The 25,244-nt window shown below is 39.3% G+C and overlaps 1 protein-coding gene across 3 annotated transcripts in view; it reads left to right on the forward strand.

The window, feature by feature from the left end:
• The window catches only part of RALGPS2 (Ral GEF with PH domain and SH3 binding motif 2), a 115,228-nt gene that overhangs the window by 77,741 nt on the left and 12,243 nt on the right, over positions 1-25,244 (forward strand). For 2 of the 3 annotated variants that reach the window (XM_031063302.1, XM_031063303.1), the window contains exons 9-17: positions 510-647; positions 1,530-1,620; positions 3,951-4,018; positions 4,673-4,808; positions 5,702-5,853; positions 15,330-15,384; positions 18,609-18,686; positions 20,237-20,342; positions 21,082-21,174. In XM_031063302.1, coding sequence (XP_030919162.1) covers positions 510-647; positions 1,530-1,620; positions 3,951-4,018; positions 4,673-4,808; positions 5,702-5,853; positions 15,330-15,384; positions 18,609-18,686; positions 20,237-20,342; positions 21,082-21,174 — 917 coding nt within the window. The remainder of the gene's footprint in view (positions 1-509; positions 648-1,529; positions 1,621-3,950; positions 4,019-4,672; positions 4,809-5,701; positions 5,854-15,329; positions 15,385-18,608; positions 18,687-20,236; positions 20,343-21,081; positions 21,175-25,244) is intronic. The other variant, XM_031063304.1, reaches the window with a different exon arrangement.

A 25,244-nucleotide genomic window follows, 5' to 3' on the forward strand; every position in this document is an offset into this window, starting at 1 on the left:
GTTGGCTCTTTGGAGTTGTGATTATTACAAACTGCAGGATTCATTCATTTCAGTCTGGTTGCCAATTTTCTCTAAGCTGATCTTTCCCATGTTGCTGAGCTTGAGTTTTTATTCAGCTTGAAGTGTTTTGGGTATAATTTATCCTTCTATTGTTTTTTAATTGCTGCTTTGGAGGAATGAAGTAGTAGACTTCCTAAACAATTAATTTTGATGGTGTATTTTAGTATCGTGTGTTTAGTGTGTTTCATGTTTGTCAAGAGAGTAGTAAATTGGTGCTGTGGAGAAGATGAGGTTTATGAGTAGCTGTGCATGTCCTTGTAATTACTTTTAGATTTCTAAAATTATTTCTCAGATAAATCCAAAATCCTATTCTGAGACAATGCTTTTGTCAACCTGCTTTAATGTTAGTGCAAGCAAAAATTCTTCACGATATTCTTGATGACAGGGTTTTTTTTCTGCTCAGTGAAAGACATTAAACAAAGAAACTTCTTATTCTAATCTCATTGCAGGTATTTATCTGTCAGACTTGACATATATTGACTCTGCCTACCCCTCAACAGCAAGCATTCTGGAAAGTGAGCAAAGAACAAATTTAATGAACAACATTCTTCGAATTATCTCAGACTTGCAGCAGTCGTGTGAATATGGTAAGCTAGTGTGTAAATATCACAGTGTGAAAGAGAAGAACTTAAAAACCTTTCATTTTTGTCTGCTGTGATTCAATTTAAGTAAGGCTGGACCCCTGTGAATGCCATTAACACCCTCCCTCATCTCTCAGCCCAAAAGTCTGGGTTTATTCTACTATTGTTGGTTAAGACAATCACCCATCAGAGTGAGGAGACAGAATAAAATTGCCTTTCTCTTACATTGAGCGAACTGTAGTATATATTTTCTGATGATAAATGTGTAGTACATCATACTCAAAGAGTAGTTTTACTGGTATTTATAAGCTTGTATCCCTGTGTTCATAATTTTATGACTGATTTCTAAAAGTAGGTTTTCTTTTGGAATAGTATTTTTTCTGGAGATAATAAAATACATTCAGCTTGTCTTTTGGACATTTGTAGTTCTGTCCCTAGATCAAATAATGTATTTATTTCTTCAAAGATGGTTTCCCTCACAGTCCTCTTCCCATGCTAGTAAAGTCTTAATGCTGTGTTTGTGGTGGTGGGATGTGAATTAGCACAGGATTGTGGCTTCACTGAAAGCTCAGTGTAAAGAGAATGTGGGCTGTAAAGGGGTCCATGTTCCAGTTCTGGGCCTTTGGTTTAGCCAAGGATGTTGTCTTACTTTTCCCTTATGTGTGCTCTGATGAGCAGCTCTGGGGTTTGTGTGTGTGGAGAGTGTCAGCTCAATGCATGAGAATTGCTATGAAGTTCTAAAATTTCAGTATCATTAGGGCCTGTAATTTGTACCTCCATCTCACATCAAAAGGCAAGAAATCTGAATCTGTTCAAATAGTTTCTGGGAAAAAAAACTTTGCTTACCAATGAGTGGCACAGTGTCAGTGAATGCTGTCTGTTTTCCAGATATTCCTATGTTGCCTCATGTCCAAAAATACCTAAACTCAGTTCAGTACATAGAAGAACTACAAAAGTTTGTAGAAGATGACAATTACAAGTAAGTACAAAATGCTATAAACTGACCATAACTTATTACAAAATTACTTCTATAACTCAAAGCCTGTCACTTGTGAGATTGCACTTGGATTGGGGAATTGTGTTATATTATGTGGGTGTCCCTGCCCATGGCAGGGGACTGGAACTAGATGAGATTTAGGGTTCCTTCAGACCCACACTATTTGTGATTCTGTGCTGGTGCACCTCAGACACAGCAGCTGTGAGCAGCTGTGGTTCCAGCAGGATGTTGTGCTCAAGGCACTTTCCCACATGCTGAATGGCAGATCTGCTCCCTTTTCTGTGCCAGACCTTGCTTCAGATGGGTTTGGTCTGCTGAGAAAGACTTTGTACACGTGGCTCACCTGTAACACTGTTCTGTCATTTAGAGGAGTCCTGTGGTTGGAGATGGCTTAAGTCATTCTTTATCAGGACAAAACCATCTATGCATCCAGCCCCAGATTTTTACTGAGGGTGACTTACAGCTTTCACTTGCAGATAATGCTTCATTTTATACTTTCCTCTTTGATTAGGTTATAAAGTGTGAGTAAAACGTAAGCACTTGGTTTTTGAGAGGCAAGTTCTCTGCCTGTTCCTCCCAGCCTCCCACCCAAGGTTTCCATGTCCTTAATTAAAAGATTATTACTGTAATAAGTGATTTGGCATCCAGCAAAACTGGGGGGGGGGAAATCTCTGGCAAGAGACAGGAACTGAGGGTAGGAAACACCCTGAGGCAAATCTGTTGCCTATGAAGGAGGGTTTTGTTCATTGGCTGATGTGCTTGAGGAGGTTCCCCACCCATTCCCATCCTGCCCGCCCGGGAAGTTTGTCACCTCGGAGGGCTTGAATTGGTTACTTGTGCAGCTCCCTTGGAATGGCAGGAGGGGGATGCACACTTCAATAGCAGCTGTGCTTTGCCATTTAATAGCCCTGGCTTGGATTTACTGAAAAGCAGCAAATGGGGACCCTTCAGTTTATGTCAGAGAACAGTTAATGAGGACTCAGACCCTTGGCTTCTCTTCTGAGCTTTGGAAGTTGTTCTCTGCCTGTCCCTGTGGAAACATCCACATCACCTTTTTCCTGGGATGTTCTACAGCCTGATTTGGGAAATGTCACTTGTCTATCACTGAGAGTAAAGCTCCGTGGTCAAACATTTGAAGGAAGGAAAAAAAAGCCAACCCAAACCCAAGCTTCTTACCTGCAGTGTCTCCTTAGGGCACTGTATTCATGAATTCCACTCTCCACCTTCCTCCACCTTCACTGGCTAGGACTCACTAGCAGGGGGAATTTGATTGATGAAGGAGCTGCAGTCTCTTCATCCTGTGCAATCCATGTTTTGGTAGCAGGGCAATGACTGGAGACAATGGCACATAAATCAGAAGCGTGGCTGCTGTTCACAACGTCTGGCTTTGCACTGATGGGTTTCGTACATCTCCAGACTAAATGTTTTTATGGTCAAGGATTGTGTTTGAAGAATTGTTCTTAAAATGACTCTTCTACTTTTCATCCCCTAAGGTGTCTATCAGCAAAAAGGTTGAAGTTAGAGAACAACAACTGTGACTTGAATACATGGTTTTTCTTCCTAAAAGATTTTGTTTGAAAAAATTAAATTATAAAATTGTAATGAATCATTGCTATACTGTCTGGAATGGGAGGGAGAGGAGCTGTCAAACTTTAAACTTTTCCTCCCCAAAATTAAATAGATGCTTTTTCAGTGTTAGTAGTTTCAAAGATTTTAGTTCTAAAAACTGTGTGGACAAGATACACTTCATCTTCCTGGAGTTATCTGCCCCTGCAGTCTGCCTTCTTTGTGGGCCCGCTGGAAATGGCATTAAAAAGTTACAGAAAAAGCTTGAATTATGGCTGAAATCAAGTTGATAATGTATTTTCCAAAACACAGAAGAGGATTTTGGCTTTTGGACCAGTAAAGACAAAAGACTTGGTACTCAGCACACTAGTGCACTTCATAAAAAAATTTAAAATATGAAGTGTTCCAAGAATAAATGTTTTGGCCAAGGTGGGGGAGAAGTTGTGTATTATTTTCAATTTTATTTTTCCCAGGTTTTAGCTGGAGTAGCAGTTTCATGTGTGTGCCAGCCATCCCAGGGCACTGAAGGTCCTGATGGTCTGTGTGAACCAAAGCAATAGGCAGGGAAAATCAAGTCTGGAAATAGTGTGTGCTAAAGATAACTCTGCACTGTTTGTATTACCTTCATAGTATTCCTTGCAATCATAGAATCAGGCAGCTTGCAATCATAAATTTTAAAAATTCTTCTTCATAAACTTATATTTTTATTTCCTGATAAAGTAATTTTTAATGTTTCTTTAATGCAGACTTTCATTAAAGATAGAACCAGGGACCAGCACCCCCCACTCTGCTGCTTCCAGAGAAGATTTAGTAGGTAAATGCTTAATAAATGTGAGAAGACTTGAGGTTGTCATGTGCATTATTTAAGAATTGCAGATGTGGAAAATATTTGCCTGAGGCTATAAAGAAGTGTGAAGTTTAAACACTGCATGTTTGTAATAAAAAGTCTAAAGGTGATCTGTAAAGAAGGAATTGAGTAATTTTTTTAGGTTCTTGTATGTATTGTGGCACTAAGTTGTTAATGTCATTTGGGGTGAACAGCTATTAAATATTCATTCTTTGTTGTGTCTAGACAGAAGGGCCTTCATCTAAACTTCTCATGGCATAATATGCTTCCAAAAATGAACATTCTTCTTGATCAATGCCAAAAGTGGTTGAAGGCAGGAGTTTGAAAATGCAGAATCAGTGGGACATGCCCAGTGCTGGTATAGTAAATGCAGCCACCTTTAGGACTTGCAAAATACTTCCACTGGATGGTCTATTTGAAATAAATGTGTTAGGTTTTAATCCTGTGCAAAAACCCTGAAGTGCAGGGGGTTTAATTATCAATAGATCAATGAGTTTTACTGAAGCTATCTCTTATAAAGGGAGTTTAGGAAGTTTTGTGCAACTTTTCCATTATTTTCTGATAAGTGACCCTGACAGTAATTCTGAAATTACTTGGGAATAATGTCTTTTTTCTTCCCAGGCTCTGAAGTTGGAGCATCTCCACAAAGCGGAAGGAAAAATGTTGCAGCTGAAGGAGCCTTGCTACCACCAACACCCCCTTCACCTCGGAACCTGATACCCCATGGACATAGGAAATGTCACAGTCTGGGATACAAGTCAGCATTTTGTTTAACCTAAAAAGTCCTGAGCTTTTTTTTTTTAAGTGATTTATCATCTTTCAATACAAAAGTTTTGCTTGTAAAAAGTAGCATGACTTGTACACAGTACTTCACTTATAGAGCAATTTGTGGCTAGGGAGCAAGCTCAGAACTATAATGCTGGTATCCCAACCAAAGAGAATTAATCAAAATAGGAAAGCTGAAGTTTTGATTATAAGACTAGTCAATGAGTTAACCAGAATGGCTCTTTCTGAATGACAAAACTTCCACTGTTTAGTAACTCAATGCCACTGTAATTATTTCAAATTCAAAGCTATATCACTGCTTTATTGGTATTTTTACATGGAGACCTCCTTTATGGACTTTCTTTGTACACTAACTCTGTTTAGTAATGGCTTCAGGCATTTTCTATATAATTGTACTTCTAATGTTATCTTGATCATTATCTCATCGTTTCCCTTGTCTTCAAAATGCAAGATTGTATCTGCTCAGTAATGAATAACTTCTATTATTTAAGTTTACCTTTAATGAGCTAGAATGCAGCACTGCAGTTCACTTATAGAAGTGTTACAGAAGACAAAAATATAGTGTTGGAGAAGACAAAACTACAGTGTTATAGAAAACAAAAGTAGCATAAGATATTGAAAGTAATTGTTAATGTACTCCTGAGTTCCTCTTTGTTACACTAGTTCTGTGCAGTTTTAAAACTGGCGATTCCTACCAGTAATTTAGGTAAATTAATTTATCAATTTGTGTACAATTGCTTATGGCTTGGCCATGATTTAGTTTGGCTTTAGGAGCACACTGCACACAATCCTTCAGGATGTCAAAGCAACTCCTGGGAGGTCCCAAAGGCAAGGTTGTAACGTTGTGTCCTCCTTGGTTTCTAGTTTCATCCACAAGATGAACACAGCGGAGTTCAAAAGCGCGACATTCCCCAACGCGGGACCGCGGCACCTGCTGGATGACAGCGTCATGGAGCCCCACGTCCCGTCCCGAGGGCAGGCTGAGAGCTCCACCCTGTCCAGTGGGATTTCAATAGGTAGGAGCTGCAAACACACCCAGGCACTGCCTGGGCTTTTAATAAAGGTTTTAGCACAATTAGTTGGTGATTGAGCAGTGCTGTTCCAAATTATTGCTTCTGTTGTCTAACAAATCTGAGAAATGCAGGGCAAGGAGGGTGATTTCATTTACACACCATGAACTGAGAAATTATGAAAAAGATTTTTGTTTTGGGTTTTTTCCGTTGTTGTTGTTTGGGGTTTTTTGGTTGGTTGTTTTTTTTTTTTCTTCTTTATCCCTGTTAGTCATAGCAGCTTCCAATACTCCTATTCCTCAGTGGAGGTGAAAGGAAGTATGGGACATGATTTTCTATTATCTTTTCCCCCCCTAAATCAATTCAAGTTTTATAGTAGGATTTCTATTTAAAATGCCATATTGACTTGACAGTGTAAATTGCTGACAGTTTTAAGAGCATAATTTCTAAATGCTTCTGATTTCGACAGAAGATAGAAATCTAACTTTCAAATTCCTCAAAATGTCAGAATCTACTAAATTTTGATAAATTATTTATCTTCATATATTTAGGGTGATGCTTTGTTTTGAGAAGTTCTGCTTCCTGGGTTTCCTCTGTGAGAAGAGATGCTCCTTTTTCCTGTTGCACATAGATCTTTTAGGTGGAGGGAGGAGAGGACACAAGTGCCTCTCAAATCCACCTGTTTGTAGCCAGGGCTGACAAATGGAACCTCTCCCTGCAGTCCTTTTCTTCAGAATCATTTGTTTGGTAGTATTTGTTTGGTTTTCTTCAGAATCATTTGTTTCAATGGTGTTGAATTTTTATGCATTTATGATGATGAAAGATCCTTGTAGTGCTTCACATTTCTTTGGATAACTGAATTTTAAAAGCAGTTTTGCTTTTTAGCCTTCATGGAAGGAAACAAGGTCACAGATTGTCAGATGATGCTCCTTTCAGGAGCTGTACATGTATTTTCTTGAGGAGAAGGCCGTATAGAATTAGACCTAAGTAGCTGGTCTAAGTGAACCTGTTCACATCAGGCAGCTTCCACTATTTAATGTGCATTGCCTGTCTCTGTTCCCTGCAGGTTCTCTGCAGTAGCAAAGTTTTCCATTTCAAAGCCATCCATCAGGAATGGTGCTTCTCCTCAGCATCCAGGCAGCTTCCATTCCCAGGGTTTGCATGGTGCAGGAGACCCAAACTTTTGTCACCATTGCTGAAATGTAACATTGCCCTTTTCTCAGGGCAATGTTTTATGGATGTTTTCTATCTGTATACTTAAGAAAGTCTCTGCAGTCTTTTTCTCCTGAGTAAATTACTTCTGTACCTCCATTACAACCTAGCAGGGAAGGCTTGCCAGAGCTGACAGGCAGTTTCAGTAAGGTACAATTGAGACCCAGTCACCATTTTTATATTTTGGAGAATATAGGGTTTTCCTACTTTGTTTCCTCTCTGAATTTTTCAGTTCTGTTCTCTGGCTCAAGCATGACCTGACAAGCTGGAACAAAATTGCCACTTTAGAAGGCTTGTATAAATGACTTGTAAAACAGCAACCTTGGGCATTTTGTGCAAGATCAGCATTTGTTGTTAGAAATTCCCTTCTCCCATTCTCTTTCATCTCCAGCCTCCCCATACTCAGTTTTATCACTTTTGATAGTCCAGCAGTGGTGTTATTTTTGCTGCTCCTTGATGATGAAAATTTCAATGACAGAAAAGTTTGATAGAGGTGCTAGAAATATATATGGAAGAAGAGGGTAGGTTCTGGAGGTTTGCAGTATCTATTACTGCAGAATTCTTGGAAATGTAAGTTGTCTGGCATTCTGTGCTGCTGCCTCAGCAGGATTTAAGGAAGTTGATTGAAGCTGCTGAGTTCCTCCATCATGTTTGAAGTAGTCTGTTTACTCAGGACTTGGAATTAGTACAGTCACTGCAGCAGAGAGGAGGTTTATGGTATCCTACAACACAGCTTCAAAAGACTGTCAGGAAAATGTCTCCTGAATGAGTGTACTGAAAGGAGTGTTATTCCTCACCTTGCCCATAAATGTGGATTTAAACCTGTTGCTCTAGAAACAGGACTACCTTTTTTACATATAAGCCTATATGGGACTTTACTTTTTGGGTAAATGATCCTTCTTCAAAACATGGACAGAGTTTCTGCTATGTCAGCACCTTGAATGTGCCTTTAAAGACAACTGTAATGCTGCTTTAAATCACTCCTGTGTTTTGAGGACTCAGAGGTGTTTAGACCTTTCCAGTCCTTTCATATTGGAGGATCTGATAGGATCTGCCTCTGTTAAATATCAAAACACCATCAGTGTAACAACACTGTCCACAGGTATCCATCAGCAAGTCTGCAACCTAAAGCACACATTGAAGTGGTGATGGACATTTTGGTTATGCCCTGCTGGGAAAGGCTGACAGTCCACTCTGGGAATGGTGCAGAGCATGCCACAGTTTTTACACCCGTGTCATTAACCTTTCACAGATGAAGAATATACTAACTGGGTGTTTTTTATTGCAATGAATGATTCCTAAAGCAGCAGCAGTGCAGTAAGTGAGACAGGTACAGGTTTTTGTCAAAACAGGCTGATCTGTGATGTGACAGCTGTGGTCAGAGAACTTTATCAGATTATTTTCTTAATTTCAGCTATTGGAGGCTGAGTGTGCCTCAACATTCAACTCATTCTGAGAACAAACAAACTCAAAAATATTAAAGATACAGCCTCTTTTATATTGATTTCTTGTGCTTGGTTCAAAACAGTTTTTGTTCCTAGAGCTGTGGGAAGGTGTTCCATAGCTGATAGTCAGGGGTTATGCGGGAATCAGGGAGCTGTACCTCTGGTTCTGTTGCCATCCTCCTGTATTATAAATAGGTGCTTGTTATCTGGACGAAGATTTTAAAAAGTGAGAAATATTTTTCCAGCAGTGCCAGGGCTATCCTAATAAGAAGGAAGAAACACTTGTCCAGTCCCATATACAGTGTTAGATGAGAAATGTTCTCTTGAATTCAGGAGTGTAACAAGAGAAAATAGTCTCTTTAAGTTTTAGGTATTTATAAGGTAGATGGCTACATTTGAACTGGTTATAGTTGGAGCTCTTCATAATCACTTAGAGAATTTAAATCCTCAAGGATATGATTCTCATCTCATTCTTAGGTGAGTGGCTAAAAAGAGGTTTTATGGCTTGAGTCCTTAGGACCCCACTTTATTTCTGGTGATTGCAGACACTTTTGAGAGACAGCACAAGCAAATACAGACAGATGAGTAGTGCTGAAAATGTCGGGTTTGTGCAGACAGTGCAGAATATGTGCTTTCAGTAAATTGGGACAGATGCTTTTACTTTGCAGTAAAGGAAGTTCATTGAGAGCCCCCACTCACTGCTATCAGCCAGGCCTAAAGCTACAACGTGGTTTTGTTCTTGGAGGGCTGTGTTTGGATGAGGTCACTGTTTTGGTGAGGTCACTGTGTACACTATGCCCTCCTGAGGTGTGAGCATTGCTTTTGGCTGGCTTCAAGGAACCACCTGCAAGCTTGCACCACCTGTTCTCATGCCTGTATTTGCCTCCTGTCACCTCCTCACCTAAAATTAAGATGATTTTACTAGATCCTGGTTCCACTCAGAAATAGCATGAAACTTCCTTTAATTCATAAGATATTTTTCCAAAGAATATATGGTTTTCTATTCATTCCCAATTTTCTTACACTTTTAAAGTATTTGTTGCTTAAGTGTGCTCTTAAGTATCTTTGCAGGAATGTTCAGCTTGTTTCCTGAATGTTCTCAGAAGCTTTGGATTTTCACCATTTCTTTCCACCAATTTGGCTCTGCTGCATTACTGAATTTCTTAAGCTGAGTTGGTTTACAATGGCAAATTGTTCAGATAATTCCTAAGAAGTAAAGGGAGCTGTGTAAAATAGGCCCCTCTTTTCATATACTGCTTCTGTGTGGCTTTTCTCCTCTTAGAGCATCTAACCTAGAGGATGCAAAGTCATTTTGCTAAGGAAGTTATTCTTTGAGAGTGCTGTTTCATGCATACCACTTCAAAACAGATGTCAAGGTATGAACACAGGAACACTGCTGAAATTGAGATTATAACTTGAGGTGTTTAAAAATTCAAAGGAAACAATAATGGGTTGTGTTTGTAGCAGTGTTGGATTAAAATTCTTTTTAAGCTATTTTTTTCCCCACTTATTTTTCCTGATCTGCAATGATATGGATGAAAGCTCTGGAAAAATGAGAACTATTGAACATTTGCCTTTGTTTGGGTGTTGCAATCACAGGAGGATAACTTCAGCCTTTTTGTCCTAATGCAATTGGAGGAATTAATGCTCTAGAGTCAAAGAAAGGAATTCTAAATCAGAATAATGTAAGAAAGTGCCTTTGTAAGAACAGTACATTTCCAAACTAAATTGGATGAAATACGTATGAGAAATCAGCTTTTTAATGAATTCCTCTATTAAGTCACCACCTCGAAGTTATTGAATTCTACAAGGGATTATATTTCTCTTTAAATAAATGAAGTATAGGTGTAGGTATACAGTGTATGCATTTACTTTCAGGGGTCTTGGCAGCCTGTAGAGCAGGGAAGACCTTTACACAGTCAGTGTTTGTTTGATTCTTTAACCTGTACTGTGCTGTTCAGGTGGGTAGGACTGAGTCATCAGATCAGATTTCAGGTAGGGTTTCAGGCAGAAGAAATATGTCAGGTTTATTTATATATTTTCTTTATATGAGTGTATGAATGGCTGTCTCTTGCCTTAAATGTTGATACATGGTTTTTCTATTGTGAATTAGTGCTTCTTTAGTGATAGGATAAATTTAAAAACTGTATAATATTACAGGTTAAAAATGCACACGTAGGTGCCTGGATTTGAGAGGGGAAGATACAGTCTAGCACTCCAGTTCTTCCCCAAGAAGAACTTGATACTTTCTTGGTACTGTTTGCTCCAAGGCTCACTCTCTGGATGTGTTTACATCAATGTAGTTATACAAACCCCCTGTTTCTGCCCCATCTCTATCCATTGGGTTATTTGCTTTTGCTGATTCTTCACAATGAAACTCAGTGATGGTATTAAAAGTTTCTATCAATTCTCTGGCATGATATTGCCAGAGTTCCTGCCATCTGTTTTTGATGAACTGGGGAGCCAGAGCTGAGCTGCTTAAACTGAACTGAAATAGTTAAATAGTCATGAACTGCATATGAGGATTTGCAGTGTGGTTGTGAACCCACCAAGCAAAGCAGAGCTTTCAGGGCATGGAGCCCATCTCTGTGGTGCTGTCTGGACTGTGCTGTGCTGCAGCCATGGATGTTCAGGCCTCTTGACCAGTTCTGTGTGGTAGAATTTTTCAGTTTTCATGGTAGAATTTCAAGCTCTGCTGGGTCCGTCCCCGGCTCTGGAGACGCGGTGTAACCGGAGCCGGGAGAGTGTCAATGACAGATTTGGGAAGGGGAAAGAATTTTTAGTCTGAAGACTTTTTAAACTCTTTGGGGTTGGTTTGTTTATATTAACACCTGTTTAACTTTGGGGACTAACTTCTGGATAAAGAAAGCCTGTGTTAAGTGTTCAATATCCCCAGACCTGGGGCAGCGAGTGGGTGCCGTGACCAGGGGAGTGGATGTGGGATAGCACAGGCATTCCCTCTCCCATAACTGGGAACCTCATGCTGTTTGTGTGCCTGGAGCACAGACATCTCACAGACATCCATCTGCCTGTGCACATCTGCAGATGTGAGCAGAAAATTCACATCTGACCAGAGCTGCAGTGCTGGGGCTCTGCAGGCAATCCTGAGCCTTCTCAGATAATCACCAGCACAGTTAGCAAAAAAGCCATCTTGCCAAATGCTGTTATTCCTAAAACAGGGGAAAAAACCTTCATAAAGATTTTATTTTATTTCATTTCAATCCTGCACCATAAATTTATTAGCAATGAAGAAAACTAGGAAGATAGTGTTTTGTGTTAAGTGGCTTCTTACATAAAGCCAAAGTGTGTTTAGAACTTTTACTAACAGAAAGGGCTTATACTACCTAGGATTTTTTATTAAGTTTAACCTGAAGAACTTGCTTGAGGTTGTTGGAAAAACTCAAATATTGAGTACATACTTGAGAAGAATTTAAGAAGGTGATATATTTTTAGAGTACTGAATGAATGAAATATTTCCAGTTGAGGTGACACTCAAATAGTGCACTTAATGTTGAAACAGAACTTGGCTAGACATCTAACTTTTATTAAGTTAAAAACAGTCCCTTTTACCTCTGTTTTGTTTTGGAAGGAGGGATGTCAGGTATTTTGTTTTGCTTTTTAGGAATGGGGTGTTTCTTAGTATCAGAACTTGTGTCTTGCGAAGTATCTCCTAGAGGGTTCTAGAATCTAAAAAATCCTGTTGGAGATGTTTTTATATGGATGTTAGTCAAACACTAAAATTCAACCTTTTCCAGGTTTTTGTTACAATTTTTACAACCCCTGTAGGCATCAATGTCAATGTTAAGTCAGTTGCTATGATGTTTTGTCCAGTTTTTTACAAATTGATGTTCCTTTTAAGTGTAATTGATAATTGCTGTATAGATTTAACTTTTTAAGTGAAACTTTTGGTTTACAAAGCCCCCAAATTCTTGTAGGTTTTCTCACTGTACTGATACTGTACCAAGGATTGTCACTTTGTGATAGGTGACATTTTAGCTCTTGATCTAGATTGCTTTGCATTTTTACAAAGCAACACTAGCTTTTAAATCTTTCTGTAGTGTACTTAGCACAGCAGTTGAATTTGACTTTATTGGCAAAGCTGATACAGTTGCCATCAAAATGTCATTTCAGGTAGAATTTTAATGTATCAGCCTACTTTAAATGCAAACAATAACTTCATAATACTGTCTCATTGGGGGGTTTTAATTGTGTGGATCTGTCACGTGGGCCTAAATTAAGTAGCGCTCTAGTCATATTAAATCTGTGCTTCTTGCTCATACAAAGCTAAATCTAAGCAGTAGTAAGAAAATAAGTAAGGTGCTTAGTTTCCCTAATGCTTTCAGTGCTGGCTGAATGACTTGACAGAAATTGCTGCACCATTTTGCAGGACAGATTGCTCCAAGTAATCACAAAGAAAACTGCAATTATATGCAAGGAAAACTATTTTCATGTTGGGGTTGAACTCTACCCTCCTAATTGTCATTCCAGCTGCTAAAAGGATTTCAGCACCTTAAGGTCTTACTATGGGAGATTCTACCACAAAAAGCCTTCTTCAAAAACAGTCAGCTGGGAGGTCTTACCCAAAATTCCTGCCTAAAGTTGTCTCTGAATTGTTACATCTGATTCTGTCTCCTCATCCCTAAACCATGCTACTTAAAAATTAGAGGAGACTTCATGTTTTGCCTTACAGAGAATGCAGCTGTGGTGTCATTAGGATGGAATAAATCACTGAGCTTTTCACTGTGATGTGGATTGTAGAATTTGCTGAAAGTATTGAGTGGCAGTTGTTTCTTCCAGGAAATGGTAAGGACTTTGCAAAGACTTCTTCTGTAACAGCAGGCTCTATCTGGATAGGTTACTCCACTGGTTACTCATTTTTTCCTGGGATAGTTCATGATTTACCTGGTAGTCTTTCTGTATAGAAATGCCTGGAATAATGTGGAGCTCAACCCACACATTCTCTTTTCCATGTTGTGCTGAGCAAAACTTCTGATTATTGTTATGGCCACTCCTTTGCTCACCCGCCCTGTGGCACCTGAATGTTTGCTGATAGATTCAGTCTGAGAGGGTCACTTGAAGTGCCAGCACTTACTCAGCTCAGAGGAAGTGTAACTCAAGCAGGAGTAACTGTGCTACTCATCTGTGCCCAGAGCTACCTGCTGCTGTCACCCTCCCTGCAGCTGAATGCTTGAGGATCAATGATCTGCAAATGGAAGCACTAAAAACTTAAAGGCACTTCTAGAAAGTAATGCAGGTTACCTGTTGAATGTTTGACCTCCCTGCTTGCAGCCTCCACTGGAGCATCACTTCTGTATTTCATAGCTCCTTCCACTACACAAATGGCTCTTTCTGTAGAGTTGGTGTGAATCAGGTTAGGACTTGCCTTTAGGAAAAAGTCAGAATAAGCTGAGACCAAATGATCTAGTATCCCACAGAGATGGTGTTAATATGTGGATGTTGAGCTAATGTTTGCAGAAGAGGCATCTCAGTTGAATTGGCTGGCAGATAAAGGCTTGTATTTTCTCTTAAATTTTGCACAGAGGGAACTTCAGCCCATGCTGAGATTTTCATGGCTCTTGGCTGGAATTACCCCTGCTGTGTGTAAATCTTTATTGCCTCCATCTTTACTCCATGTTTACTCAGTGAATATCCAGACCTACTTTGTACACACGCTTTTTCAGGGCACTGCTTTTCCCTGCTGATTTTCTGTGTAAAATTACAGGGAACTGGTTCCCATTTTCAGTCTCTGTTTCTCTGAGGGAGCTGTTGAGTAAGAAGCATTGATTCAGATTTTTTGTTTGGGTTTTTTTTTTCTGGTTTGTTTCAAAATAATTGTATTATTTTATTGCTTCCCTTTTTATATGGGTGTTCAGGCAGCAGAGCAAACAAGGTGGCAAATTAGTGTGCCAAAAGGTGGCTTCAAGCATTGACTGACATTGAATTGCACTGATATTTAGGCTTTGGGATTACCTGGAGCCAGAAATGTTGGTTTGAAGTAGTGAACAAGGCTAATAGCTCCTGTGGGCAGCTGAGGTGGTCTGAATGGTGCAGAGCAGCAAGGCAACAGATTGGAATTGTGTATAGAAGCTGCTGATTTCTGTTAACAGCATCTCTACTGATAATTATTTACTAGTTTTTAACATTAGAGCTAACACCCACCTTGTATCTGTATTTAAATACAGATGCTCATTTTCAGGCTGATGGGATTTAGTGGAATTGGAAAGTTACTGTCTTATTTATGGGACTGCCATGAGTGGATGCATCAGACTTTTGGGTTTTGGGATTTTCCTCTATTTTCAGTGTTTAAAATAAAGTGTTTGTGGATTAGTTTACAAAGCACAGAAGGAAATAATACTGTTGTGATCTGATAAAGTGGGAGATAGCTTTAAAAATTGTTGAAGGCTTCTCAAATCAAAAACTGGAGATTTAGCAATGAATTTACACCTCTGTGTCATGACTGTGTGTGACTTGATAAGAAATTATTTAAATAAGTGACCTGTTTTTCTAAATGCAGACAAATCCATGTTTAGAGTATTCTTTATATTCTGAAAATAAGGTTCCCATTTATTAATGCTCCTTTTCTTCAACTTATTAATGTGGAACTAGACCCTGTCCCTTCAATCTCCCATCTCAGTGTATGTGAAATTCCTGAAGCAAATCCCAAAGTGTTTTCCCTTGTAGTATTTTACTGAAGTAGTTTTTTGCATTTCATCTTAAATATTCTGATATTCAGAATCTCAAATATTCTGATTTGTTCAGATACAATTGACAGAGATGGTTTGTAGATGAAGAAATAATGTATCATCTGTTGTTATATTTCTCTAGGTAGCAGTGATGGTTCTGAGCTCAGTGAAGAGACTTCCTGGCCAGCATTTGAAAGGTAAGAAAAACCTGTGTTTCTCTATTCACATTGTTACTTAGAGTCTCTCACTCAGTCCTGAAAATGATGCTTTTTTCACTGAACTAGAGATCTTCTGCCTGTAAGAACATTCAAAAGCTGTAGTAAGTGCACTGGATCCGTTAAAGCAGCATAGAAACACCTTCTGCTCACTAATGGTTATTAGGCCTTTTATCTCATGAGGTGCTTACTCAGTGCACACATCCTTGAAGGAGCTCAGCCAGAGAACCATTAGACCCCAAAGGTTTTATATATGCGGATATCACATGTGCTGTTTGTGTTTGTCTGATTTTCATTTTCACTTTCCCTGAGACACTTCATCTGTTCATAGTCCCTTTGCTCTCTGGTCATTGACATTGTCGCCTCTTTTGTCCCTCTCATCCTTTTTTCCCTTCACTGTTACACAACAATGCCCCTTGCTCATGTCTGACTTTGTGGTCCAGAGTTAACTAGTTGTTCCTTTTCCAGCACCTGTGAGTGCTCAGGTGGCATTGACCACTTCAGCCCATTCTCATGTTGTATTTGAGAATGTGGAAAAAGACAAACAGCTGTAATTTACAAAGAAAAAGGTGCAAATTCACCTTCCCACAGCTGAGTAAGATGCACAGTACAGTGCATTGCTTGCTTCTATAACACAGTTTCAGGTAATCCATCAGCTTCAGAGTTGCCATGGATGACTTCTTCTGCCATGCTTTTACATTTTTTGTAGGAATTTTTGTCAAAAAACTTTGTCTTTTTAGTTGGGAGCTGTTACCACAGACATATTCTGATTGAACTCATTGAAGCAGTTAAAAGTTCTTAATTAATTTTGGAAGAAGTCTTTGAAAATCTCTCTGTGCCAAAGGTGAACTCCTGGATGCCTCATGCCTTAAATATGAATACATACATGAGGAAAGGCCCTTAACAATTTCATCAGATAACATTCCACATGAGCAGAGAACACAAATGGGGTCAGAAAGGCAATCTCATAACTTGTAGGCTGCATCACAGAGCACACGCAACATTCAAAAAGTTTTCTTTCTTTCCCTTCCCTGCTGCCTTGTGGAATTGTGTATTGGTATCACATTGTCTCTCAAAGAGAAAAAGTCATTAAGTTAGAAAAAATGGTGAGTTGAGTGTTACCCAGAGCAGCATAAGAAACTTTAAAATTTAGGTTTAAACTTATGATAACACTCTTCAGAATTGTTGTGTGGACTTCTGAGACAAAGCAGGAGCTTTTCATGCCTGTGCTAATGAGAGCTGGCAGCCCCAGGCTCTCCCAATTAAAGTGTTTGCTCCTTGTCAAACAGAAGATTCCTCCTCCAAATTCCACTTGCCTTCTGTGCTTGCCTCTCTCCTGAGAGAGCTTTTGGGAACCCTGTTGGAGGTTTCTTGTGTTTCAGGGTGAGTTCTCTTGCCTGTTTCCAGGGAGAGGGATAGGGTTCCTTACAGACATTCCCAACACCACGTGGGAAATTCCTAGAGATCTGCAGCAACCTTGAGTCTGTTCCTTGCTTTATAAGATGATGTGGCATGTTTTAAGATTTCATAGGTAATACCCTGACATGCAAGTGTCAAAATTCAAGATAACCAGAGAATGTCTCTCTCTGGTTTTGGTCTGTACAGTGGAGCACAGTGGTTTCAATTCTTTATAAAGATATTTAAGCGAGGGAGAGGCATTAGTTGCCTGGAATTATCAACTCTGGTAAAACTGGGATACATCCAGTGTTAATGAATGTTTTCTATGCAGTACAAGTAGGAATTCAGTATTTCTCTGTGTTTTAGGAACTTGTAGGAAGGCTTTGTGTAGGAAGGCTTAAATCTGCATTGTACTCCTTAAGAGGAAGAGAACAATTCCTCCACACACAGATTCCCCAAGTAACAGAAGGAAATGTAAAATGTATTCTTGTTTTTCCTGGCCTTTCTGCTTGTAGCTGAGGAATGCAGAAGGGGTGAGAACTAGAGCCACTGATTTTTTTTAAGTGCAACAGAACCTTAGTTTGAAACTTGAGAAAGAGTTTTCAGCATTGGAGTGTCCCTTCAGGCCAATCAAAATTACTGGAAGGACTAAAATTTCAAGTCCTTGCAGTTACATCCTGTTAAGGGCAGCGTATTGAGTGACACTTCAGTCTCACTGGTTGTCATCCTGAGTGTCTCTGAATAGATTTCCCTGAAATAGCAGGATTCCAAGAGTGGTAGCCTCCTTGTTATGCAATAAAAAACAAGCTTAAAGGTAAGAAGAAAACGTACTTAATTTGCATGCCATATGTATTCAAAAATAAACAGCTCATTTTACTTTATTTTTCTTTATTGTTTTATTTGCCTATATCTTGAGTGTGTTGTGAAAAATAATTCATAAGTTCAAAGATACGTGTTATGTTGAGAAACAAATGATGGCAAATTGTGAAATAGGTTAGTAGATGGTGATTCATTAATATCCTTTTGATAATGCTTGCTCTCAAAGGATTGCTGATCTTCAGTCTTTCAACAGAATACAAGGAGCTAGAAAAATGGATAAAAAAATAGGATGTGAGGACAAAGTGCCTCAACAATGCTTTTGTTGACTTAAATGGAATTCAGTCAATTAAGAGGATCTGATTCAGAAAAACAAAGTTCAGTGAAGCAAAGCAGTGTTCTAAAGGCAGGTCTGGGGCACAGTTCCTGAATAGGGGTAACAGTATGGATCAGGTAAATGAATTTAAAATGTGGAGCTTACAGGTGAAGTGTACAGCGTAGATGAACTGGAAAATTGAAATATTGCTGAGCTGATTTCCATGTTACTTAGCACAACAGGATTTTAAACAATGTCAGGTGTATTTTGACAGAGCTTGTGGTTCCTTCCAGCCCAACAGCTTCTGTGTTTTCATACTCATGGAAGTGAAACCGTTTTTGTAGTAACATCTCAAGTCAGATTTCAATATAAGTTTTATCAGTATAGTTTGGTCTAAACTAAATGCAGACTTTGCTCTAAAAATGTGTTAATCTTCAGTGCCAATAAAACACTTCAGTATTGTGAGTTCTGACAAAGAGAACATCTGATGAAATGAAAAACCATATTATTTACTTCTGCATGCCTTTTTCTAAATAAAATTACTCGCTTTTTTTTACGTGGACGAAGTGGCTTTGTGATATGCACAGGAGAAAAGTTCTGTGCTGTTGTAGCAGTGGTGGTGTTTGTGTGAATGACAGTATATGTAACACATCCAATTTATAATGGAATCCAACAGGAACAGGTTGTACCATTCTCTCGGCCCGGGGACAAGAGTGTCACGAAATGGCCATCGAGGCCACATGAAGGCCAGCAGGTACAATCCCACTGCACACAGAGGTGTCAAACCTTCCCTCTGCTGTTGGTGATTTGGTTTGGTTTAATAATTAAGTGGGTGTTTTCTGATGTTCCCTTTCTAACTTATGTGTCAAAATAAAGGTAGAGACCTTTTGCTTCAGACTTGAAACTTTTCCTTTCAATGACTTACTCTATGTCAGCATAAGGACTGTTCATTCCAGTCTGCAAATCCAAATTCTGAACCATTGGATCTTTCTGTCAAGGCTAAAGATGTTTTGCCAGGGTAGCTTTTGAACTGCCTGCCGCTGTGGAGCAGTGCTGGTAGTTCTCATGGGGAAGCAAAGCTGCTCCTGGTGCTAATGGATGGCATTCCAGATGTTTTCTTTGCTGGCAGTTCTGTTTTGAATTTCTTTGCTCCTCTTCCCTGAAATCAGAGAGATGCCTAAAATGAGTAACACATTCAAATTGCCCCCAATTTAGTATACATAATATTTGCAAGCTGACAGAGTAACATAACTGATTATTCTGATTCCTTATGGATACAGATTCTGTCTCCAGCTGTGTCGCTGTAGTTGGGAAAGAAATTGCCATTAACTGTGAAACCTCTGTCATGTTAAGAAGCAAGCACTGTCTCACTGAATTAAACCCATGTTCACATCTGTCAGTGTCCAAAATTGTCTCCATATCATCATCCTCAGTAGGTGCTGCAGTGAAAGTGTTTGTCACATTTCCAGTTTACTTTGGACATAGGATGGATGAAACAACAAATCCTGGCTTCCTTCACAATGATTTTTGGGTGCTGTTCAATCTCTTGGCTTTTCTAGAAAGCTGCTGGGTTCAGCACTTTAGTTACATGCTCTGATTGACATTCACTGAAATGATTCCTGGTGTAACTTTTCTCTGATGGGAAATGTTTTTGAAGCCAGTCAGCTTTGTAATTTTAATCAAGCTCAGTTTTCTTTCCTCAGTGCTGTACCTGGCCTTTGTTTCAGCCCATTGCTCTCCAATCCTTTGTAGGGCAGATGATCAGTAGAGCACCAGTTGCATTAAAACACCTTAAAGCTGTGGTTTGGGTTTCTACTCTTTATTCCTGCTCCCTCCCACTCTCCTTGCTTTCAGATATTTTAAGGATTGTGCATGTTTGAGCTGTGCTTTGTTTTTGATGTGCTAATGGTTCTGGTGTTTCTAACCAAAAAATAGTCAAATCTTTCCTGCCAGGGCTGAAGGAGAGGTTTAACATGTACAGCAACTTTACCAGTGTACTTCAAATGTTTACTTTTTAAAATTAATTTTTCTTGTCTTTCAGTCGTGTTTTGAGTTTTAATTTTTTTAATTAAGGATTACCTGCTTGGCTAATTAATTTTTCTGATCACTTTTGCTTGCGAGTGTTAATTCCACAACAGCAATTCCTTGTAACAGCCAAAATCTTTTTCCACAATGAAGTCAAATAAATAGAAAGTTGACATTTTCAAATTACAATAAAGGTATTTGCATTAGTTTTTGGTAATGGTTGGAAAATTACTTTAGGAAAAATATTTTTTCACACAACTCTTCACATGCTCCTTTCAGCTCCCTAGAATCTGAAGATTTGGCTGTTCATTTGTATCCAGGAGCAGTTACTATTCAAGGTGTTCTCAGGAGGAAGACTTTGTTGAAAGAAGGCAAAAAACCTACAGTAAGATTTTTTTTTAATAAATTAATTTTCTCACCTTCTTCCTTTGCCCAGTTATAAACACAGTAAAATGGCCATTGGGCAACCAGTTCTGAGATCTCCTCTGCCTTGCTGATTAAGATTTAGGGTCATTGCCAGGGTTTCAATCCTTCTGTTTGGTGCATTTAGTCAGTTTGTAAGGCTGTACACATAATCTAGGAAGTAGAAGAGAAGAGGATGCTGCATAAAAATTTCTACAGTTACTGATGACTTTAAAATGGAGAGAATCATGTTTTGTCTTCCTTAACAATAGGTAAATCCCAGCAATGTATCAATAGATGATAACTCTTAGCATTTACATTGCAAATACTTGATGATAAATTATAAATCAAAATGCGTATTCAGGATGATGGGGGATACCTTACGGCAGCACCTAAGATGGAAAAGGAAAGGGACAGATGAACTCTGACTCCACAAAGTGTTCTGTAGGGATTGCAGGAAGTATAGAGCAAGATGCAGAGCATTTTTCTCAGATTAGAGAGGAAAGGCACATGTTCTTTCTGCTTTCTGGAGTTTTCATGCATTCATAGGCCTGCATGAGTAACAAACAGCAGCTTTGGAAACATGGCTGATGCTTGGCTGGACAGTCAGTGCTCTCATGTTCTTGCAGGATGGTGCCTCCTCTTTCACAGCTCAGTGTTACGAAGCATTTCACTTACCCATTGCACTTCTGGGTTTGTTTGTTTGTTTGTTTTCTCTGCAGGTAGCATCTTGGACGAAATACTGGGTAGCACTGTGTGGAACCCAACTCTTCTACTACGCTGCAAAATCCCTGAAGGCTACAGAGAGAAAACATGTATGTAAAGCAGGCATGTTCCAGTATCACCTGCCAAAACTGAAATGTGATTTCCTGATGTAAACACTGAGAGTAGTTCATGCCTTGCCTGATTTCTAGTCAGCACTATCCTGTCTCCCAGTCAGTCAGTCACCTCATATGGATACACCCCAGGGAAATATCATTTACATTTGTATGCTACACCAAGAACATCTGCTTTGCATCTGCCATGTGTCTCTGACTTTGCTGGCCTTTTAGGAAAGGAGCTGTGTCATTGGTCTGTCCATTTTCAAAGCTCTGTCTTTGGATGATTTCAGTCTTGCAGCAGTTTGTCACGGTTTGAAATCCAAACAAGCGCTGATGAGGAAAAATTGAGCAGTTACAAGATAGAACAATTAAACATGTACTGATTTCATCCATGTGGTAAAATTAGACCATTTGATTTTTCTGTGAAATCCTCTAAGCCATTAACTGCAGTGGAGTACGAAACATTTAATCTGCTCAGCAGAGAGCTGCAATGTCAGATGGGGGTTCCTTTTATTTGCTGCAACTGGATCTGAAAGAAGCTAAAAATGCTTTGCTTGTGTGGGGAAGGACCAAGAGGATTTTCTGTATGGATGTTAAGATGTGCATTGTTCCTGTTTGATGTCCCTAGTTAATTGTAATGATTCTCTTAAGAAATTGGGTAAAATTTGAGATACTTGAATCTGAGTGCATTCACTACTCAGAATCATGACTTGGTTGCCTTGGTAGGTGTTTCAGGTTAATTTATGCCAACTGTCACTGTAGAACACTTGCTTTGCATAGAGCTTATGGAATTTTGCAGACTGAGTTCTGCTTTTGGAATCCTTGTAAAGGGGACTCTGGTACAAAATGCTGTTTTCTTATCCCAGCATTTTTATGTGCAGAGAGTGGAGATTTGAAGCTTAACATTTCTGGTTTGCATGCTCCTGGTTATTTGAAGTTGCTGTGTGGAAAGTTTGTGTATAAAGTTCCCTTAATCTAAGAGATTATTTCCCACTTTTTATTGGAAGTTCATTAGGAAACAGTATTCTAATACTCCTTATTTTCAGAACAATTTATGTGGTTTCTTGGCCATCCACCCCTACTAGCTTTGCTTAGGTAAGATTGAAACTGATCCTACTTAATTTGAACCTTCAGGCTGAAGGTTCATTAGCCAATCCTTCTGTCTTCTGGGTGTCTTGGGAGAAGTGTGTGTGTTTGGATGCATTTGTTTCTGGCTTCAGTGAAAACTTTAGGGAAGGATTCCACCTCATTAAAAGGAAAGAGCAGACTTGTAAGCTCTTATGAGTAGAAATGCAAAGTATTAAAAAAAAGAAGGAACCAGAAGAGAACTTTTGCTGGCATTATGTCACTCACAGCTAGTTGCCTATTTTTTCTGGAAACACTGAGAAATGGAAAAGAAATTTTTGTGGTAATGCCAGACTTTGTGTTCCTGTTGCTGCTGTGATTCCTTTGGGCTTTGTGCCAAAATTGCATTTTGTTTTCTTTTAGGAATAGAATGTGTATTTGTAAGTCTCCCTGGTTCACTATTCTTTACAAAATTGTGGAGAACTTTACCAGACTTGTATCTATTTATTCAGAAGCTTTTTCACTCTTCTGTGTTAGCATTTTGAAATGATCTAAATAGCATGCAGGTTTAGAAAATTTGAAAAAAATTGTTAGCAAGGAATTATATTGATTGGAAATTGAGTATATTAAATTTGCATTGTTTACCTGTTTCCTTCAGAATAACAATTTCAATAATTTAAATAATCTTGCCCTTTCTTTAGCAGAAGTAAATGAAGGAAGAATGTAAACAGTCTGGTACCTTATCCTTCTGAGTCCCTGTTCCTGTAAAAGCCTTTACTTTGCCTGGAGATACAATCCCATCCATTTACAGTGCTCTTTCAGAGATTATTTTCTAAACCTCTTCAATTGACTTCTGATATTCTCCAAGTCACTGATAATGTTGTGACACCTACAACATCTGAACTGCTGGTGAACAGAGGCTTAAGAAGCCAAGATCTGTCTCACTTGCTTGTGTGCTTGTGTTTCTTTGTCCAAGGGAAAAAAAAGTGGTTGTTCCAGCAAACCACTGAGGAAGTTTGCAGAGGGAGGTGAGAAGGTGTTGGAGTCCAGGGTGCTTGCAAGATTTCCCATCAGGAGCCTACCAACCTTGTGGCTTGCAGATACTGAGAGGAATTTGAGCAAGGCAATTCCCAGGAGAAGGAGGAAGAGGAGTGGTAGTCAAAAGCAATGACTGCTGAAGAACATTAATTCCTTTTTAATAGTTGGCTCTATGAAGTTGGGCTGAACTGTCCAGCACAGCTTGTACACAGCACATGTCTTCCTTTCAGCTTTTTGGGGCAACAGACAGGCTCTGTTCTGTTTGTGGATGCCAAGCCTGTTGTGGAGCTCAGCCTCTGATTTGGTTTGCCAGTGCAGTTGAGGTTTATCTATTGTAATCACTATTTACTACAGTTGGGGTTGTCTTTTATTTAAACAAATAATTTGCAGTGAGTAGTCACAGCAAACTTCTGCTTCAGAGGTTGTTATTATCACAGAGCATGACCTTTATTTTGAAATTAGAGTGGGAAACCTGGCAACTGCTGTTGAGATAGAGGGATTGGTTGATGGATTCCAGTTCATTAAACAGGCTAATAATAGGTGGTCAGTAACTTGTTCAGCTGCTCTGCCTGTGTTGATGGCTTAGGTTTCCATCCCTTTCACTACAGAGTTACTGTACAGAGCCTCAGCTTTGGTTCTGGAGTCTGTGAGGTGACTTGTCAAGGGTCATGCTTCAGTTCAGTTTGGTTGCATTTTCAGGAAAAGTTAATCAGGAGAGAATGAACTGCAGATGGTCAATCATCCCTAGATAGCAAGAGCATGAGTCAATGCTCCAGATACTGTCCAGTGATATTCCCAAGAGGTTCACTCTGCAAAATGAAGAGATCCAAAGCTAGATTTAGGCTTTGGGGTTTTTTACTTCCCAGATAAAAAGGATGATGCCATCTACTTTGAAGCAGGTTTCTTTTTCAGAGATTGATACATTGGAGATTTACCTCAGCGAAATATTCCAAGCATCTTCTGGAGCCATTTAAACATCTGTCTTTTCTGCTTCCTTTCTCAAGCCCTCTGTGACATGGAAAGGAACGCTGGCAACAAAAGGCTCAGTCTGCTATATAAAGTTTCCTGGCTGCAGCTCTCAGGGTAAACGTGTCTTGATTACAGGCATGCTTTTGACCATTCTGCTGCTGCAATTGCTCCAGGCAGCTTGGAATGCATCGACACTCAAAGCTCTTCCAGGCTTTTAATAGCCAGCCTCTTTGGAAAATTACCTCATAAAAATCCCAGAGTAATTTCAGCAAAAGGGACAAGAAATCCCCTCCCTTTTAGACACAGACAAGCCAGCGCTTCTCCTGCCTGTGGTCAAAGGCCAAGGAGTGCATCCAGTATTGTCTGCTGCATCTCCTAAGAGTAACAGCATAAAATCAACATTGAGTTTAAATAGTGAACAGGTTTCAGTTATTACTACAGTAATGGAGAATTGTCTATAAATAAGCATGTGAACTTGAGAGGCCAGAAATGTAGTGCAGCACAATCTGAGAGGAATGTGTGGACAATGGTTTTATCTTGTATGCTGAAATGGAACTCACAGAGAAGCCCCTATGAAAAACTACAGCACTTGTGCACATTCAGAAAAGGGCAACAGTAAGAATAGCCACTTGAACTTAGATTTCAAATAAGCACTTTGAAAAATGTGAATACACCTGTAAAATAACTCTTTATAGTGATTGGACTGAGAGCCTTGCCAGTTTCTGTGACAACATAGCATGCATGAGAGATTTTTCTGTGTTTGTAGGTGCTTGAAAAGCAACAGAGACTTTTTATGCTGCATGCTTGAGCACAAACCCTCATTAGTTCTAAGCCTTCCATTGCATGCTATAATCAAAATTAGATCAATTTATTTATAGGGTAGAAACCTGGTACTTGTGGCTCAGGCACTTCCACTGAAATACCCTGATGAAGAATGCTGCCATTCTGGGAAGGATGTTCAGCCACCAAAAAATTATTTGAATATTATAAAT

This window comes from Geospiza fortis, unplaced genomic scaffold (genome assembly GCF_000277835.1).
Source record: "Geospiza fortis unplaced genomic scaffold, GeoFor_1.0 scaffold506, whole genome shotgun sequence".
In the NCBI taxonomy this organism is placed as follows: domain Eukaryota; kingdom Metazoa; phylum Chordata; class Aves; order Passeriformes; family Thraupidae; genus Geospiza; species Geospiza fortis.